Below are 17,816 nucleotides of genomic sequence, written 5' to 3'. Positions count from 1 at the left end.
TAGAACTATTCTAAACGTAAAGAAGCGTTATAAAGTTATTATAAGATACTATAGATTATAGTAAATCGTACTATAATAAGGGTAGAAAGCCCATGATCTTTAATATTAGAGATAAAGTTTTACTAAATAGTAAGAATATTCGTAGTATTAGGCCGAAGAAGAAGCTTAACTATATAATAATAGGTCTATTTAAGGTTACTCGTGTAATTAATAACTAGGCGTATAAGTTAAAACTCCCTCCCACGTTAAAGATATATAATGTATTCTATATTACGCTTCTCGAGCCATTCTATGCCTTATCGTTACCGGATCGTTCCGAATAGACATTATATAAAGTAGTTACGTAAGGAGGTGCGGATATCTACGAAGTTAAGTAGATACTTAGCTAGTAACGCGCCGAAGATGGCACGTAGCTATATAAGATTCGTTAGAAAGGATATAATCCTAATAAAGATACTTAGGAACCTATAATAAACATTAGTAAAGTAGCGATATTAGTATATAAGTAGTGATTAGTAAAGGAAGCCGCGGAATCGTAGAGAATTATACTAAAGTATGGCGATTCGACGTTTTTTAGTATAGTTCGGCGCTAAGGATGGCCGCCTAAAAGGAAGAAGGTGAAAGAGATATAGATCTTTAAAACATTCTAAGGAATTAAGGAACTTCCTTAGAAAGTTCGAACTTAGAACTTTAAAAATTTAACTAAAAAAGAGACTTAGAAAAATAATTTACTAAGAGAAATGGACATCGAAAATTAGTGCCGATTGGTATAGATTAGTATAGATTACTAAAGAGATTAAAGAAGTTATTATTAAAGAAAGATAAAATTAAGAAAGCTAAAAGAAAATATAAAGATCTATATAGATCTATATAAACTCGTACTAATCTATCTAGAAGAAGTAAGATCGCTTTAAAATTAAAACTAAAAAAACTAAAAACGCTAGATAAAAGAGACATATTAGCACCGATTAGTATAGATCTAAACCGATTAAGTCGGAGTAGGAGTAGAAGTACTAATTACCGCGATGGTTCCATCTAATTCCTTCCGCTGGTTCTTATTTAGCATAGTATAGAGCTTTATAATATAAGTCTCTAGCCTTTCGTTCCGACGCTATAAATTCTATATAGCGCGCCTTATAGCTATAAACTCCTCTATAGAAACCTATAGAGCGGCGGGACCCGGGATAGAGAGGGATAGACCAGCGTAAGTATACTAAGAATTACATAAATCAGCGAAAAGATTCAACGATCGGTATAGAACTATATACCTTTAGTATAGAAACTTCTAGATTAGAGCTATCTTCCCTAAATTTACGGCTCTTTAGTACGCGCGAGGAAGGAACCTTAGCCTTTTTACTAGAACCTTTTCTAGGAATTTTAATATCGCCGGTATATAGAAAGAAGTCCGAAGTAGTAGAGATTTTAGCACTATTATAGAGATTAATATATATTAGTAAGAATCTATAACGATTTAAGAAAAACGATATTACCTAGTAATCGCGGTAATAATAGCTATAGTAGATTCCGATAAACCCTTATAGATCTTATTAGAATCGTACTCCTAGGCGTAACCCTTACCTTAGGTATATAGCTCGTAGAAAGCCTTCTCTAAGGTGTTGCGATTGGTGGTACTACGCTCCTTATTGGTAGGGGTTACTAGAGGCCTAGTAGTAATCTATACTAATATAAGTAAATCTACGTAAAGTTCTTCGAACTTACTTAAATACCTATAAGTAATAACGCTTCTTAGTTATATAAGTACCGTATATTATAGATTTAGTACCGCCGTAAGTAATATATGATAGAAAGTAATAACTATAATAATATATAGCTAGATTATTAGAGCCCGGCCTAGGTCGAGGTAGATCGATAGCTTTTAATATGTCGGTAATATATGCGAGACAGGGATTATTCGAAGGCGTCTATTTCCGTACTAATTACTTTAGAGCGTTGAGATTTCGGGAAACTATATTATAATTATTATTAATTTATACGGATTATTACGAATTATATTATTACTAGCTAAGGATAGCACGAAAATTAGTAAATTATATAAATCGCACTAAATTATAGTAAATCTATATAAATCTATGTCTATAAGGATCGGGTAATATACCTAATAATCTAAAAAACTCTATAAAGAGTTAAGAAGTTTTTTAAAGAAAGGAATATTTCTAAGAAAAGATTTTAATATAGGTAGTACCCGGGCTTACCTAATCACATCACGTGATACGCTAGGCCTAATTAGGTAATCTTACCTATGTAAGAAATTAAGATAGATAAAATCTAGTTTATTAGGAAAACACTTATATAAATCTTAGATTAGTAAATATCGGTAAGTATCTAAGACGAAGTATAGAGAATAACTAAGGTCTTACGAGACTTAGGATAGGGGTATAGAGATAGGTAATAATCTAGGTTACTAAGGGTAGCTTCCTAGAGAGAAGGAATAATTATTAGGACTTAGCCTTAGGTAGAACCCGACCTATACGTACCTTAGCTAATAGGGTTAGGAGGTAACGTGAAGGGCGGTAAATAGTTACGTGCTAGATAGATCGGCGTCCCTTTATATATATACTCTCGGATTCCTACCGAAAGGGTTTGGTAGTAATTCGTTCTATAATAGAATACACCCCATTGTTCTATCTAGCTATACTACTATCCAACTACCCTATTCTTATAATTATTAAAATCCTATAGCTTATATCGAAGTTTACTCTCGGCGTTAAGGCGTAGTCGAGATAGGATTTCGGGAGAGACTTTTAGTACATGCTCTATCGGGTCGGCTCCTTTTAGGAACTTAATAATTTAGACTATAAGAACGTGTTTATTAACTTTACTTAACGGTATCGCGGAGATCTCGCCTTAGAAGTCTAGCCTTCTACTAATGGCGTTAGGTACTACCGCCTTAGATCCTAGGCGATATTTTATATCGAGATTAAAGCTTCCGAACTTATCAATCTATCTATCTATACGGCCTTCTTATTCCTTTATAGACTTAAGGAACTATAGGCTATAGTAATCGGTTAGGATCGTCGTCTTCTTCGTTCCTAGTAGGTATCCCTAAGTGCGTAGGGCGTGTTTAATAGTAAGGAGTTCTTTTTCGTAAACCGGATAGTTAAGCTCGGCGCTATTAAGCTTTCGTCCGTTAAACGCGATTAGCTAATACTACTTACTAGGATTCTCCTAGTAGATTACTATACCGATCGTATAGTTACTTATATCTATTTTAATATAGAAGGGCTTAGTCTTATTAGGTTAAGCTAGAACCGGTTCGGAACACAGGGTATTCTTTAGGGTCTTGAAGGTAAACGCCGTTAACAGCGTCTATTAAATAGGCCTATATTTCTATTTACGGATAAGAGGGTCTACTTCCTTAAGGAGGTCTATTAGAGGTGCGGCGATACTTATAAATCCCCGGATATACCTCTGATAATAATTCGCTAGGCCGAGGAACTATTAGACTTCGCTAACGTTTATAGACTCTAGCTATTCGCGAATTACCTTAATCTTATTCTTTATTAGGCGAAGTTATCCTTATAAGACGTAGTGTCTATAGAAGTTAACTTCGGTCTAGCTAAAACTATATTTCTCCGGATTAGTAAGTAAGCGGTATTCACGGAGTAGAGTAAGTACTTTTAATAGTACTCTAGCGTGTTCTTCCATATCTTCGGAAAAGATAATAATATTATTAAGGTATATAACCACGGATTTATATAGTAGGGGTTAAAGAACTCGATTTATTATCTTTTAGAATGTGGTAGGTGCGTTTAATAGACTAAACGGCATTACCTTAAACTCGTATTTACTATAAATCGTGTTAAAGGCGGTCTTAGGGACGTCTTCGTCGGCTACTCGTACTTACTAAAACCCTAAGGTTAAGTCTATCTTACTAAACACTATTAACTAGCCGAAGGTATATAGGTATTCATCTATATACGGAAGAGGGGTCGTATCCTTATACGTAAGTATATTAAGTACTCGATAATTAATATATATTCGCTATTTACCTCCGGGTTTAGGTACGAAAAGTACTAGGCTACCCTAGGTACTTCCTAATTCTTAGATAAGCCCTCGCTCGATAAGCTCCTATATCTACTTCTACTATTTAGTAATTTATTCTAGGGAGAGGCGGTAGACGGCGTTATTAACGGGTCGGCCGTCTCCTATATCTATCTTATAGTCCTATTATCTTAAAGGTAGTAGTCCTTTAGGTAGCTTTTCTTTAAAGACGTCCTAGTACTCCGTTAAAACCGTTTATAGTATTAGATCGGGTGCCTATGGTATAGGAGGGTTATCTTTCCTAATGAACCATATTACACCTTACTTATAGCCGTTTAGATATTATTTCCGTGCTTAGCTAGCGGTAAGGACGTTTAGCACTTATTCTCCTTATAAGTTAATATCGATTAACGCGGGAATCCCCTTAAGGAGATACTCCTTAGTCCTTCCTTAAGCTACTAGCCTCCTAATTACTAGGGAATAGGATCTCTATAATATATCGGGATCCTATTTATAAAGCCATTTATAACCTAGAATTAGATTATAGCCCTTAAGGTTAAGTACTCTCGCGGAGACTTCGTAAGTAAAGCTTTCCATATAAAGAGGGATTTTTATAACTTCTTAACTTATTATTAGGGCTCCTAACGGAAGCTTAACACGTATTACGGGGGTAGGTTACGGTACTAGCTTTAGACGCCTAGTAACCTTCGTTAACGTATACGTTCTATTAGCCCTATAGTTAATAAGGACTAAAACCCTCTAGGGGTGGACTTCCCCTACGTAAGCCTTAAGTTCTAGTAACTATCTACTAATAGAGTTTAGTTAATAGAGGCGATCGTCGATAACGTCCGTTAACTCCTCTTAATAATAGTAGACACTCTCTAGCGATTTGTAAAGCGCGTTAATATGTTTATAGTTCTATGTGTTTATCTTATTTTTATCGGTATTATTAGTATAGAAGCTCTTATAGTTGCTTGTAGTATCTTCTATATCTACTACGGGCGACTAGCTTTTAGGGCCTCTTTATTAAAGACGCTTAACGCGTCATCCTTAGTAGTAATATAGACTAGCTTACCTAGAGTTGGATTTTCGGGGTAGAATCTCGAGATATATCCTAACTTCTTATAGTTAAAGTATTCTCGGGTTTTATTAAGAGCTCTTAACGAGCCTCCTTAGTATTTACCATAGCCTCGGCCTTAGTTCTAGCCTCTACCGCGGCCTCGGTTACTCTATTAACGCTTTATAAACGCGTGGAGCTTACCCTCGTCTCTAGAGTAGTCGCCTAATTTATCTTCGCGTATATATAAGTCCTTAGAAGGTTCGAATTCTTCCGGTTCCTCCTCTTCGTCTTAGTAATATATAGTATTAATATAATAAGTAGCCTCCCGCCTATAGTATTCGTTTCTAGAGTAGATATATAAGGCTTCCTCTAGCCTCTTTACCTATAGATACTACTCTTCTAATCCTATAGAAGAAAAGGGCTACTTTTCGATCTTACGTTAAACCTTAGACTTAAGGGCGCCTAGAATTCTACGCTATATCTTATATTTAGAAGGCATGGGTCGTAGAAGTCGTGCCTTTTTAATAATAGTATTAATAAGCTTTAAGGTAGATCCGAAACGATATTAAGTAAGGTTCTTCTATTTCTTTCTACGCTATTCGGGGCGATTAGTAGAGATATACGTTTAACGTATAATATCTAGAAAGCCGTCTAGTATTTAAGGACTATCTAGGTTATTACGTCTATGGGCTTCTATAAGGCTATACTAAAGGGTATAGATATACTTTAATATATATATTCTATAGATTTATAGTTTCTCGAACTTAGGTATAGCTTCCTAGCGCTCTACTAATTCCACGGTATAAATCCATTTCTAGATTAATAAGTACTATTCCTCGTAGGCGTTATCTCTAGTTTCTCCTAAGTATATATTAGGTGCTTAGAGTAGGATACGGCCTCTTCTTACTAGTATAGCTAGGCTCGCCCGGTTAGGGTTATTAAGGAGGAGGTTATTAAAGTCTCTTACTAGTTCTTCTCGAGTAATATAGTCGTTCCTTATTTATAACTCGAGTCGATTAGTATATATATTAATTAGTACTAACGTACGAGCGTCTCTAGTAAGGTCCCTTATAGCCGGGTTAGTATTAAGGAGTGCGGTAAGCGCGTTAATAGTATTTAACGGCTTATTACGGGCGCGTCCTATATTTTAGGGAGTATTAGCTCCTTCTATAGAGACGTCGCTATCGCGATCGGGGTTCTATAAGGAAGATATCTTAATATAGCTTAGGTAAGGAAGGCGTTTCCTAGGGTAATAATTATCTTCTAAGTTAGAATTACGGTATTAATTTATATTAATAAGTAGCTAGAATATTTATCGCGGATATAGAGGGAGTTAATATATATTTTTCTTACGTGACTCTTTTAGCTTATTTTATAATATATTACTATCCGCTAGGACTATCGAATTTAGTCATTAAGCTTTATTACCGTAATTTCTATCTCCGAAATTAGAATATATTACTTTAGAGAAGGGTTTTCGTGTTAGACTCTAGGTTCGTTCTTATTATTATCTAGTAAGTTATATAGTTCGTCGTAAGCGTTAAATGTTTTTAACGAGTTCCCTTATATAAGGGGTAAGATAACTACCCCTTAGGAGGCATCGCCGAAGCGATAGCCTCCCTAGGAGGATAAAAACTAGATTTCAGCTACTAGATATAGGAACTTTAGTAAATTAGACGTGGTAAAAATTAATTAACGTGTCTACTAAGTCTATCTAAGTGCTATATATACCAGCCTAACGCTAAATAAGATCTAAGTAACGGGGATTACCTAATAGGAATCCCACATGTGATGCTAGCAGTATCCATCCGGATTCATGTAGTGGGGAGCTTGTTATCGTGTATGCGTATGCATATGCATGTTATGCGTGGATGCGTCGGTGGTGAAGATGGAAAAAAAATGACATAATGCCCCCAGCATTACTACATGTATGTATGTAGTAGTAGATATATATATATATATATTGCAGAGCCGCTGTCGCTCGCTTGTTTGCTCACAGTGGTTGTTTGTAGAGAACTCTATCGAATTCCACACCGGCAGATATTCGAGGCTCTTCTCGGTGGAGGTTTTTCATCATCTTTTATACTCCAAACAGTCATAACAAACTCCTACCCTGCCTGGAATCACACCAGAATTATGCGCTTCCCAGCAATTCAAGTCTTCGCAGCCGCCGCGGCGATACTGCATTGCTCCGTCGCAGGTCCTCTGTCGTCTCCTGCTGCCGCGCAATGCAACGCCCAGCGCCGCATCGAGATTGCCAAAGAAGCCGTCTACGCAATCCAGAAGCCGACCGCTGCCGAGTCGACGGCCGCGTACGAGGCATTGGCATTCTCGCCCGACGCGAGGATCATCATGTACGTTTGTTGTCCAATACTCACTCCCCCATGTCCATGTAGACGTCCATATCAACAACATCAACACCAACAAGACAGCGCCACATTCAACTAACCGCGACTGTCCGCACGTCCAGAAACCCCAATGAAATCGGCGACATCCCCGTCTCCCTGGAGCGGCAGACCTCGATCGGCTTTCTGGCCATTATATACCAAATCGTCACGGACGTGCACACGGATAAATATCTGAACATCGACGACACGCATTCCTTCTTCAACGTCACCGGCGTGCGTCTCCCCCCTTTCTCTCTCTCTCTTTCTCTCTCTCTTTCTCTCTCTCTCTCTCTCTCTCTCTCTCTCTTTCTCTCTACCTCCCTTCCTATACATACCATACAAACCCCACTGACACCCTCTTTCTCATGCCAGGACCTCGGCCTATTACACAAGATCCCCGTCCCCGCACATGTCTTCTTCGATGTGTTTCTGACGTATACCCTGGTTCCCTGTGCGCTGCAAGTCGTGCACGTGTATGCCCAGGTGCCGTCGGATGTGCTGGGTGTGTTTGTCGATATTGCTACGGGGGTGTCGCCGACGCCGCGGCCGCCGGTGCTGGGGTAGTCTGGTGGTGGTGATGGTGGTAGTGGTGCTGGCGAAGAGGGTTGGTGGTCGTGGTGGGTGTAGCGGGCGGGAGATTGGGGTATATATATAAGGGGTTTAGAATGAGGTAACTCCATGGCGACTTTATTCGACCCTGCAATGTATCGTAGATATTATCAAGTAAAATGTCCCCTGACCCCTCTTCCCCCGGGCAGACTCCACAAGCTTCGATGGCGTGGAAAATGGCATGGAAGAAGACTTTGCAAGAGTGATGAGATTTTTAGATTTATAGACAATGTCTAATGACACGGCGGTTCGGAAGTGCGTGAGAAGTGGAAAGGCTTTAGGGGACGTTCGCTGTGGACGGCTTGGGACTGTATGATGTTACATCTTTATCCGTGGTAAGATGTTAAACGCAATGACTTAATGTGATAGAAGACACAGCTAAATGGGTTTGCTTGTTCCTCTTTAGCCTGCTTGGATCATTCACAGTGTCAGTTGTGGGGGATGAAATTTCCTTGACCATTCAAGCGTAGCTCAACTCCGCTGATGCAAGCCGCCTGTTGCGACTTCAGGCTCCGTCCTGGGCGTAAGGTCGTTTGCAAGGCACTTTTTGAAGAGCTTTGCAGTAACATTCTAGCCCTGGAGGTATCCCACACGGCAGAACTGTAAAGCGTTATGGTACTTACGAGTATACCAGTTCCATGACCTCTTGGAGTGTCTCCGCATACTCCTATCTGTGAACGAAGGCTCACACATGGATGATTCCTCTCCAAATGAGCACACCCTCTGTAAGCAGAGGTCAGTAAAAAACCGCCCAGTAAACGCATTCTTACCTGTGACGAGTCTCTTGCACCACTGTTAATATCTTCTTCCGAGACGCGTACTTTGATAGCATGGCTATAAATACCATCCCCTAATGCGGATACCTCTTACACATTGCCAATGTTCACGACAATCTCAGACTATACCAATCTCTTATGAACCAGTATCCCCTTGCAAAGCGCACTAGTTCCACATAGAAGCCCCATCATGTTCATCATGACCATCCTGGTCCCCCTCTTTATGGCTCTCCTATCTGCCGTATCAGCCAATAATGCGGTAGTGGTCAACAACTGTGGCTACGATCTCTGGGCATGGACCATTGACGCCGATCATCGAACTCCCGCCCCTTACATTATCAACCGCCAATCCATCCACTACGATGAGATCCGCGTACCGTCGTCCGGCGGAGTCTCCATCAAGCTCAGCACCACCAACACAGGCTCCCCGATGCGCCCAGTCACTCAACTTGAGTATACTGTCGATGTTGTCGGCAACAGGATCTGGTACGATATCTCCTTCGTCGACTGCGCGACCGGTCCCGCCTCCGGAGGCGCCAACTGCCCGGTATGGAAGGATGGCTTGAGTGTTGTATGTGCCAGCGGCAATTGCCGCAAATTTACCTGCCCTGCGAGCCAGGAATGCCCCAGTCAGGTCTACTACGACTCCAAGGCCACCGCAGCCCCCGAGCAGCCCAACTCGAACGTGGCCGGGACTGGCGGTGATATCCGCTACACACTTTGTGGAGCTTAGATTGTTGGGTTCGTTGAGAGACTTCCAAGCTGCTTGAGATGGCCTTGAATCGAGGAAGTGTCATTCCGCGGGCGGAAGATAGGCATCTATCTGTGTGGCACTGCATTGTTCAAGGTAATCGTGCTTCACCGTACGGGCATCTTATAGACACGTCAGAGCATCTAGTCTGTTTAGGTTACGCTTATGGATCATAGCTTGGAACAATACATTAGCCTTTGTTCACTAAACCCTTTATGGCTTACCCTGGTAGCTACGTAGTGTGAATGCTAAAGTTACAAATATTCACGTACGATACTGGAACAGTGGTTTGACACTCAACCACAAAGCTGTGCGATGCTTTCACTTCTCAGCACTGTTGACCTGCGTGGAAAGTTATGACAGTGTTAGTTACGCGGTGGAGCAGTTATGTCTGTGTTGCCGTCCGTTAAACTTTCAACGTTCTCTCCTGCAGACCTAATCACTGCGAACGTTAAGCCTTCATCTAGAAACTCTCGTTCCTCTATTCATCATATCGTTTGAGGCACGACAGATCCGAGTCTGCAACTTGATTTCGCATGACACCGGCAAGATGAGCCAGAGCCAATGGTTCATCACAAGTATAGAGGTATACGAGGCAAAGGCAAGTATTTTTGCTTCCCTGATTTGTTCGTCGATACTGAAGTTGTATGAATTCAGCGTAACCGATTCCGCGGTTTAGTGGACGGGGGGCTCGGTGGCTGATCCTAATCTTGATAGCACCCAGTCACCAGGCTCAAGCTGCAGCCGGACTTGTTCAACACGTCACTACTTTCGTCTTCGATTAATCGTGTGTAACTCGCCATGAACCAGACAGCAAGTGAGGACAGTCGATACTGAAAGCGAATACAGTTCGCCAAGTACTCCGTCAGTTTTCACACTTACTGGCGCATGAACAATCAGAATACTTTGCCCATAGAAAGCGTCAAGAAGACTTCTCGCGGCAGAAGCCTTAGCTATGGCAATTGTTTGAACAAAAGAATGAGAGCATATGCCGCAGAGCGGCAAGCTTTCTTCTAGCTTTTCACCTGGTGTCATTACCGGCATACCTGGACGAGATGGCAATGGTGAGATCGAGCGAACTGATGTATAGAGATCATGCCCGCTGCCGAAGTAGAATATCACTCTAGTACTGAACTCAGTTTGAGTAGTGTAGAAGACATATCGGAGAGGGCTCCGTAAGCCAGAGCTAGTGTCAGTGAGTCGAAAGGTACATCATTCAGATGAAGACTATACTGGCGAATACCAAAGTCCCACCAGATATACATGTCCCGGTCCAGCGTTCTGCAGATATAGCGATTACCTACGTCGTGCTAGCGATTTTGGCCAACGAGTAGATAAGATAGAGACTCGGAAAGCTGGGCTGGCATCATTTTCCAGCATTGAGACACGAGCCAGAGTCCCAATTTTAAAAGTGTTGGTTTAAATTGTCTCGAGTCTTCAAATGGAAAGTGTCTTTGTTCCTCTACTAGTTACCTTTTTTAGTAGGGAGACGCCGCCTAGGTCGATTGCATTCTCATAAGGATACGCGTGAGCATGACACTCTCTAGACAGTCTCTTGAGAATATTCAGCGAGCTGGAAAGTCCAGTGCCTGCTCGAAGATACTTTAAATACTCCCTCCTCCGGCGGCGACGCGATGATCTGGAGCGGGATGTTTTGCCCCTCCCCGAAAGGAGACAAGATCAACAGGCCCCTGACGCTAATAAGGCTTAGTGCAGGTGGGGAACCTGGGAAGGCCAAATGGTGTGACTTTGGACCCTGGCGACGCCGGCGCTGGAGGAAGCGGCAAATCTCCTTCCGATGTCACTAGCAGAGATCGCACTCCCACTCTTTTTTTCTTCAACTCCAGCTTCTTCTTCCCAATTGTCGCGTCCCATCACTCCATCCTCGAGCCTTGTATAGTGCGTCTGATCGAGGGACGTTTGATTGTATACTTGCGCACTTCTCACGAACCGCTATTGTCACTCCGCCCTCCTCATCCATCATGGACGTGGCTCTGGAGTTCCTCGACCCCCTGGTGCTTGACAAAGCCTATGCCTGGGCTCTCCCTCAACAAGCCCTCTCCTTCAGCAACAACAACACCTCATACTCCGACCTCCCAATACTAGACGCAACGATCTCGTCACAATGGCCGCGCGACAACATATACCGTCAGATCATCTCCATCCTTACCATCACGCAAATCGGTGCCTCATCGTTGTACTTCATATTCAGCGCGCTGTCATACTACTTCATCTTCGACCGCCGTCTCGAATACCACCCCCGCTTTTTAAAGAACCAAGTCAAACTTGAAATAAAATCCTCAATGTTCGCTGTGCCGTTCATCACCCTCCTCACCTTACCCATTTTCTTGGCTGAAGTGCGCGGAAAGAGTCTGATATACTCCAATGTGGGCGACTACGGCTGGCCGTGGCTGGTATGCTCCGCTGTGTTGTACATGGCCTTCAATGACATTGCGATCTACTGGATTCATCGTCTTGAGCACCATCCAAGTGTCTACAAGTATGTCCACAAGCCGCATCACAAATGGATCGGTATGTATCACGTGACCTCCAATCTCCGCCTCCCGGTAAATTAACGCAATATAGTGCCCACACCATGGGCTGCTCTGGCTTTTCATCCTGTCGACGGCTTCATTCAATCGGTCCCTTATCATCTGGTCGTCTTCATATGCCCTATGCAGCGTTATCTATACCTCGTTCTCTTCGTTGCCGTCCAGATCTGGACTATACTCATTCACGACGGCGATATGATCACTGGCCATTGGACTGAGGCGTGGCTCAACAGCCCTGCGCATCACACGCTGCACCACATGTACTTCACCGTCAACTACGGACAGTATTTTACCTTCGCCGATTCATACTTCGGAAGCCACCGCGCCCCAGATCCAAGCCTGGATCCGCTACACGATGCCTTGAAGGTCATGCGTGCAAAAGGTCTAATAGACGAGAATGGCAAACCAATTGAGAAGCCGAAGACTGCTTGATTCGAATTTTTGCATGAGCATAAGCGAGGAGATCTGTGATCTCCGCCCATAGACGCATTAATAATTTGTAATCACCATTCGCTTGTCAAGATACCCTCTCTGGTCAGAGATTCGCATTAAGCGAACGAAGAGAAATCGTGAAAGAAGACCAGGCCTATACGTAGGCTTTACTAGAGATATTAATATAACCATTTCAGAGTCTGAATCTCACCCAATATCACGTGTTCCATGCAGGCTATAACTCGTGACTCAATAGGGCTGCAGCTGCTTAGCCTTGCGACGCTACCCAACTTAATCCTTTGCCTTCTAGGCTCTCCTGCAGATTTCACGAGATGACCTCTGTCGAATCTTCCCGAGATAACATTGTATACATTGAGTGGTATCTAATCTGCCTCTCCGCTGCGTCTCCTCCGCTGTATAGAGTAGGCCTACCTTTCGTGGGACCAAGGACTGAAAACGCAGAATTGTTATTCCTCGTCTTGGCTCACAGTTCGTGCAATCGCCTCCGGCATTCGTATTTGGAAGGTTACGGAGCGATTAAGTGTTCTGGCTCTACTGAGAGCGTCTTATCTTGTAGATGGAAACGTCGAACGGAGGATCTCTTACAATGTCAGTCCTTGTAAAAGTCTAATCCGAGAAATTCCTCCATACTGGTCTTAAGGTACGCAAACTTCATGAACGTTGATATGAGCAATTTGGACTCAATGACTCCTAGTACTATCATGATGTTTTCCCAACATCAGTCCTCAAATCACACTATATAATGACAGTCCTTATTATATAGCTTCTAACATATTTTAGAGATCACGAATTGACATTAATCAAGCCATTCTCGGCAGTTTGCTAGCCAAGTATCTCATCACATCAGACTTTAGAACACCCTTCATCTTCTTCCCCGTTGCATTCGTCGGAAAGACGTCGAGACCTAGCTCTTCCAAGATAAAGATCCTGCCGAGAGCGTAGTCCTTGCCCAGATTAACAAGAACATGCTCTGCTATATTTTTTCTGGTTTTACCATGGAGCTGCTCGACTACTGCGTAGACATCCTCTCCTAGAGTCGCGTGTTCCATGCCGAAGACACAAGCCTATGGAGGTAAGAGTTTTGTGAAGGACACCCCCGCCGAGAACTTACAGAAGTGCCGACATACTCTTCAATACATGCTTCGATAGCGGCTGGTGTGATGGAACAACCTCCTCGTTTGATTCCTAGTAGTGTTAATGATATTGCATCTATCAAAGCGTAGGACTTATTATACTGTCGTTGAGACGGCCTAGGATCCACACCAATCCGACTTCGTTCATGACTGCGATATCCCCTGTTTTGAACCAACGACCAGTGGGATCATCAATGAACGTACCCACGGTTTCCACACCGACATAGTCCTTGATCAATGCGGGAGAGCAAATCTGTAGCTCGCCAGTTTCATCAGCTTGGGCAAGACGGTCATTGGCTAGATCCCAGATCCGTATGGCTTGGCCGGGCAAAACGTAGCCGACAGGCGCAATACCATCCCTGAACGGAATATCCTCAATCGCAGAGTCGAAGAAAGGCCATACGAACGTGCCACTGCATTCAGTCTACGAAGTAATATGATTAGTAATTCTGATGACATCTTGAAAACGAAACTGCAACATACCATCCCATGGCCAATCGCGATCTTCGCTCCTGGAAAAACCTTTGCCGCGTGCATGAACCGTTCTTTCGAAATGATCTCACCTCCCAAGAGCACATACCTCAACGGCGTCAAGTTGGTTCTCGGAAAAGCGGGATGATCCTCAAGCGCATGGAACAAAGACGGTGCGCAGAACATGTGCGTGATGGCATAGCGCTCGATAGCACGCAACGCGCTCTCCGCGGTGAATTCATCGCCAGATATCACCGTCGCCCCGCCACATTTCCAGGTCGATAGACTCAGCGCGACCGTTGATACGCGATAGTTCACGCCCATGTGCAGGAATCGACATGCGTCTTCTGCTAATCTGAATGAGTCGGATATAGCGTCTGTTACGAATGTGGATCCTTGCACATGGCGCAGACATCCTTTTGGCCGGCCAGAGGTTGTGCCGCTTGTGAATAGAGTGACAGCGGTGCGTTCAGGGTCATATCGTCTTGCGGTTCTAAGAATTATGGATCTATCTTCTTGGTCTGACGGAGATATAAACGCTGCTAGTTCACTAATACATACCCATGGGCGAGACGCCTCATCTGATACTGGTTGTGTGGGCGCAAGGACGACCACCAATGGCTGCTCCACCCCGCAAGCATCACAAGCACGATATATCTGCCCATAATCTTCAGGTCTGACAACAACAGCGACTGTAGGCCGAAGTACTGTCAGGTAGCCCCTGAGCTCTTGTTGGCGGCCAGATTGGAGTGCAGTATGATCCAAAGATCCAAAGTTCAGCTTATGTATGGTCGACGCCCAAAGGAAGAGAGCCCACTCAACTCTGTTAGGGATAAATGTAACAATAGCCGAGTTAGTTGGGATGCTCCGAATGCGTAAGCCGAGTGCCAGTCTTAGGGCTGCTTCGAAGAGCTGAGTGTATGTCCAGGCCAAGCAGCCGTTGTTCACTGGTTCGTCCGTACAAGGACTGGTAATATCAGACAGATGCCCTGAAAGTTGATGTTGTGATATGACAGCTAGAGAATGAGGATTCTTTGTAAGACCTTGCTCGATTTGGGTGAGCATGGAAATACCGCCATAGGACGTTATGGCTGAAGTAACGACGTGTGGGCTACTTTCAGTCATGGCGAAAGTTTTATTGCTTTTAATCTAGAAGGAACCTGTGACTCTGTAGGATTTTTGCGGTGGCGATGAATAACGAGCTCAAACTGTGAATGCGGGAGGACAAACATTGAAACAGTAACCTGTGTTACCTAGAAGAAGAGGGGTAAGCCATGGTACAACAGATATGGCGTTTTGAAACCCCTACATTTCTAGACCCTGGTTACCGGCTACAACGGCCTTTTCGTCCGCTCAAACGTAGAAAGAGGATACTGATGCCTATCATGACTTGCAAGAATCAATAGATGGCGAGCATTTGGGTTCAAATATACATGAGTATTCGAAAGTGATTATTGAGAAACCCCCGAGCTGCTTATGCAGCGGTATGATCCCCGCACATGTGCTGAAACACAGTGACGGGGATATCACGTCCTATCCGATATGATACCATGCTAAAACGTGTTTTCGGGGCAATCATCCAATATTCTGCGGCTAAGTGCTCGACGAACCCTCAAGATGAACACTCTGAGCCCTCACTGCGTCACCACCTTCAGTAACCTTCTTGATGTTCCGTCCGCCACTTGTCAAAAACATCTGATCAGTTCCGGCAATCGGTCCATCACGGCCAAGATCGTCTCCAGTCCATGAAGCGCTTTTCCGTGGATCGACATGCAACACGTACATGGTATCGATCTCCTCGAGGGACCGGCCGAGAGACTCGATCATGAAAAAGTAAACAATGAAGAACAGTGCAAGACAGCAAACACCGAAAACAAGTCCGTAATAGTAATCAATCTTGCCAGTAATGAAGGGACTGAAGAACGAGATGAGGAAGTTCATGCCCCAGTTTGCTGATGTTGCAAGAGCAATACCCCATGCGCGATAGCGAGCGGGGTACAATTCACCAACCACGCTCCACACGAGTGGACCCCAAGTTGTTGCAAAAGCAGCGATGAAGAGACATGTAAAGACGATGAGTAGAGAACCGGCAGTGCTGGTATTGCCATGACCCTCTTTAAGCATAAAATGACCAACGAAAGCGTATATTACGAAGCATACGAACATCCAGGCAGCTCCGCCCATAAGAGCCTTTCGACGACCAATACGGTCACCGAAGATGATAGCCAGAATGGTAGCTCCGACGTTAACGGAGCCGATAATGATTGAGGTGACGTAGGGATTTGACAGTCCTGTCGCAGTGAAAATCGTGATGACGTAATAAAAGAAGTAGTTGCCCCCAGTGAGTTGTTGTCCAGCCTGTAAGATCATACCCAAAAGAGTGCGATACATCATTCGAGGGCCAGTGAACACTTCCATCATTCCATGGTCACCACCAGCGCGTTCTGCAGCAAGTTTTTCCTCGATCTCAGCAATTTCGCGGTTGATGTGTGGGCCGTGCGGATCAACATTTGCGAGACGGCCCATGGTCTTGCGCGCTTGTTCCTCATGACCCATACGGTATGCATATCGAGGAGACTCCGGAAAAAGAAGGATGAGACCACCGAGGATGAGGGCCCACAAAGCTGAGAGACCATTGGGAATGCGCCATTGAGCGGAGTTGACGTAGTCCTTTGACGTTCCGTAGTTGACCATGTACGCTGTCCAAATACCAATGGTGATGAGGAGCTGGTATGAGGTAACGATAGTCCCTCGAATCTTCTTTGGCACACTTTCGGATTGATACATGGGCACGGTGACACTCAGTGCACCGATACCTAGACCAGCCACGAGACGTCCAATGGCGAACTGATACCACTTCGTAGACGACGTGATCTCGATAATGACCCCAATGATGTAAAACAAAGCAGCACTGGATATTGTATAACGACGTCCAATACGATCAGCGAGCGGAGCAGATATCAAACATCCTAGAAGCGTCCCAATGCAGAGTAGAGCAACGATAGTACCAGAGCGGGCATTGCTGAAATCTCTTCCGTGTTCTGCAAAGCGTTGTCTGAAGTCAGACTCTTGGAGAAAGCCTGAAGATCGTTAGCCTTCCGGTCCCAAAAAGGCATAACCCGCAATGTACCTGAGATTTGACCACTCTCGTAGCCAAACATGAAGCCACCTAGTGAAGCCACCAAGCCCATGAATACTGCAAACCATGATACAGAACCCTCGTCGATGCTTTGCTTCTCAGAGGTACTCGAGTCTGTAGCTGGGAGTTCTTCGGTCGATCTATTGTACGGAGTGTTCGTTGCATTAGTCGTCTTTGGGGTCGACTTGCCGCTCGTCGGTACGCTACTTGGTCTTCTATGTAGGAACCTCATACCGAGAAAGTTGAGAACGCAAGGTTCGAGGCAGATTGAGGCTCTGATGTCAGAAGTGACTATGTTTATTATGGTTGGGGCAGGAATTAGAAACGACAGTACAGAAAAGAAACAGGAATAGAACTTGGAAGTCAGAAGTGAGGAGAAGCAATTTTATAGTTGCGTCCACTGCTCGAAGTGGATCATTAGCCCATGTTCAACTTAAAGAGAAGCTCGAGCAGGTTATCACCTGCAACAACCACGGGGCTCCG

General features: G+C 43.8%; 5 protein-coding genes across 5 annotated transcripts; 3 read left to right on the top strand and 2 right to left on the bottom strand.

The window, feature by feature from the left end:
* The first annotated feature begins 7,031 nt into the window (after positions 1-7,031).
* On the top strand, positions 7,032-8,430 carry EJ05DRAFT_514372 (uncharacterized protein). The gene is made up of 3 exons (XM_033748523.1): positions 7,032-7,416; positions 7,533-7,683; positions 7,822-8,430. Exons 1-3 carry the CDS (start codon positions 7,199-7,201, stop codon positions 8,011-8,013), a joined length of 561 nt encoding a protein of 186 aa, XP_033596326.1. The 5' UTR covers positions 7,032-7,198; the 3' UTR covers positions 8,014-8,430.
* A 594-nt stretch (positions 8,431-9,024) lies between these two features.
* EJ05DRAFT_521184 (uncharacterized protein) lies at positions 9,025-9,574 on the top strand (the record flags this gene model as incomplete). The annotated part of the gene is made up of 1 exon (XM_033748761.1): positions 9,025-9,574. One exon carries the CDS (start codon positions 9,025-9,027, stop codon positions 9,565-9,567), a length of 543 nt encoding a protein of 180 aa, XP_033596325.1. The 3' UTR covers positions 9,568-9,574.
* Positions 9,575-11,402: 1,828 nt separating this feature from the next.
* Positions 11,403-12,791, top strand: EJ05DRAFT_479895 (putative sterol desaturase). The gene is made up of 2 exons (XM_033744761.1): positions 11,403-12,117; positions 12,172-12,791. Exons 1-2 carry the CDS (start codon positions 11,568-11,570, stop codon positions 12,567-12,569), a joined length of 948 nt encoding a protein of 315 aa, XP_033596324.1. The 5' UTR covers positions 11,403-11,567; the 3' UTR covers positions 12,570-12,791.
* A 599-nt stretch (positions 12,792-13,390) lies between these two features.
* EJ05DRAFT_504473 (acetyl-CoA synthetase-like protein) lies at positions 13,391-15,319 on the bottom strand (the record flags this gene model as incomplete). Its single annotated transcript, XM_033747573.1, has 4 exons — positions 13,391-13,654; positions 13,702-13,775; positions 13,826-14,147; positions 14,207-15,319. The coding sequence occupies 4 exons, from the start codon at positions 15,317-15,319 to the stop codon at positions 13,391-13,393; spliced, it is 1,773 nt and encodes a 590-aa protein (XP_033596323.1).
* A 234-nt stretch (positions 15,320-15,553) lies between these two features.
* Positions 15,554-17,730, bottom strand: EJ05DRAFT_157537 (MFS monosaccharide transporter-like protein). The gene is made up of 2 exons (XM_033739386.1): positions 17,325-17,730; positions 15,554-17,274 (listed from the first exon to the last, which is right to left on the bottom strand). Exons 1-2 carry the CDS (start codon positions 17,563-17,565, stop codon positions 15,788-15,790), a joined length of 1,728 nt encoding a protein of 575 aa, XP_033596322.1. The 5' UTR covers positions 17,566-17,730; the 3' UTR covers positions 15,554-15,787.
* Between the last annotated feature and the right edge of the window lie 86 nt (positions 17,731-17,816).

This window comes from Pseudovirgaria hyperparasitica (genome assembly GCF_010093815.1).
Source record: "Pseudovirgaria hyperparasitica strain CBS 121739 unplaced genomic scaffold EJ05scaffold_18, whole genome shotgun sequence".
NCBI lineage: Eukaryota > Fungi > Ascomycota > Dothideomycetes > Acrospermales > Acrospermaceae > Pseudovirgaria > Pseudovirgaria hyperparasitica.
This window is presented reverse-complemented; position numbering and strand designations above follow the sequence as displayed.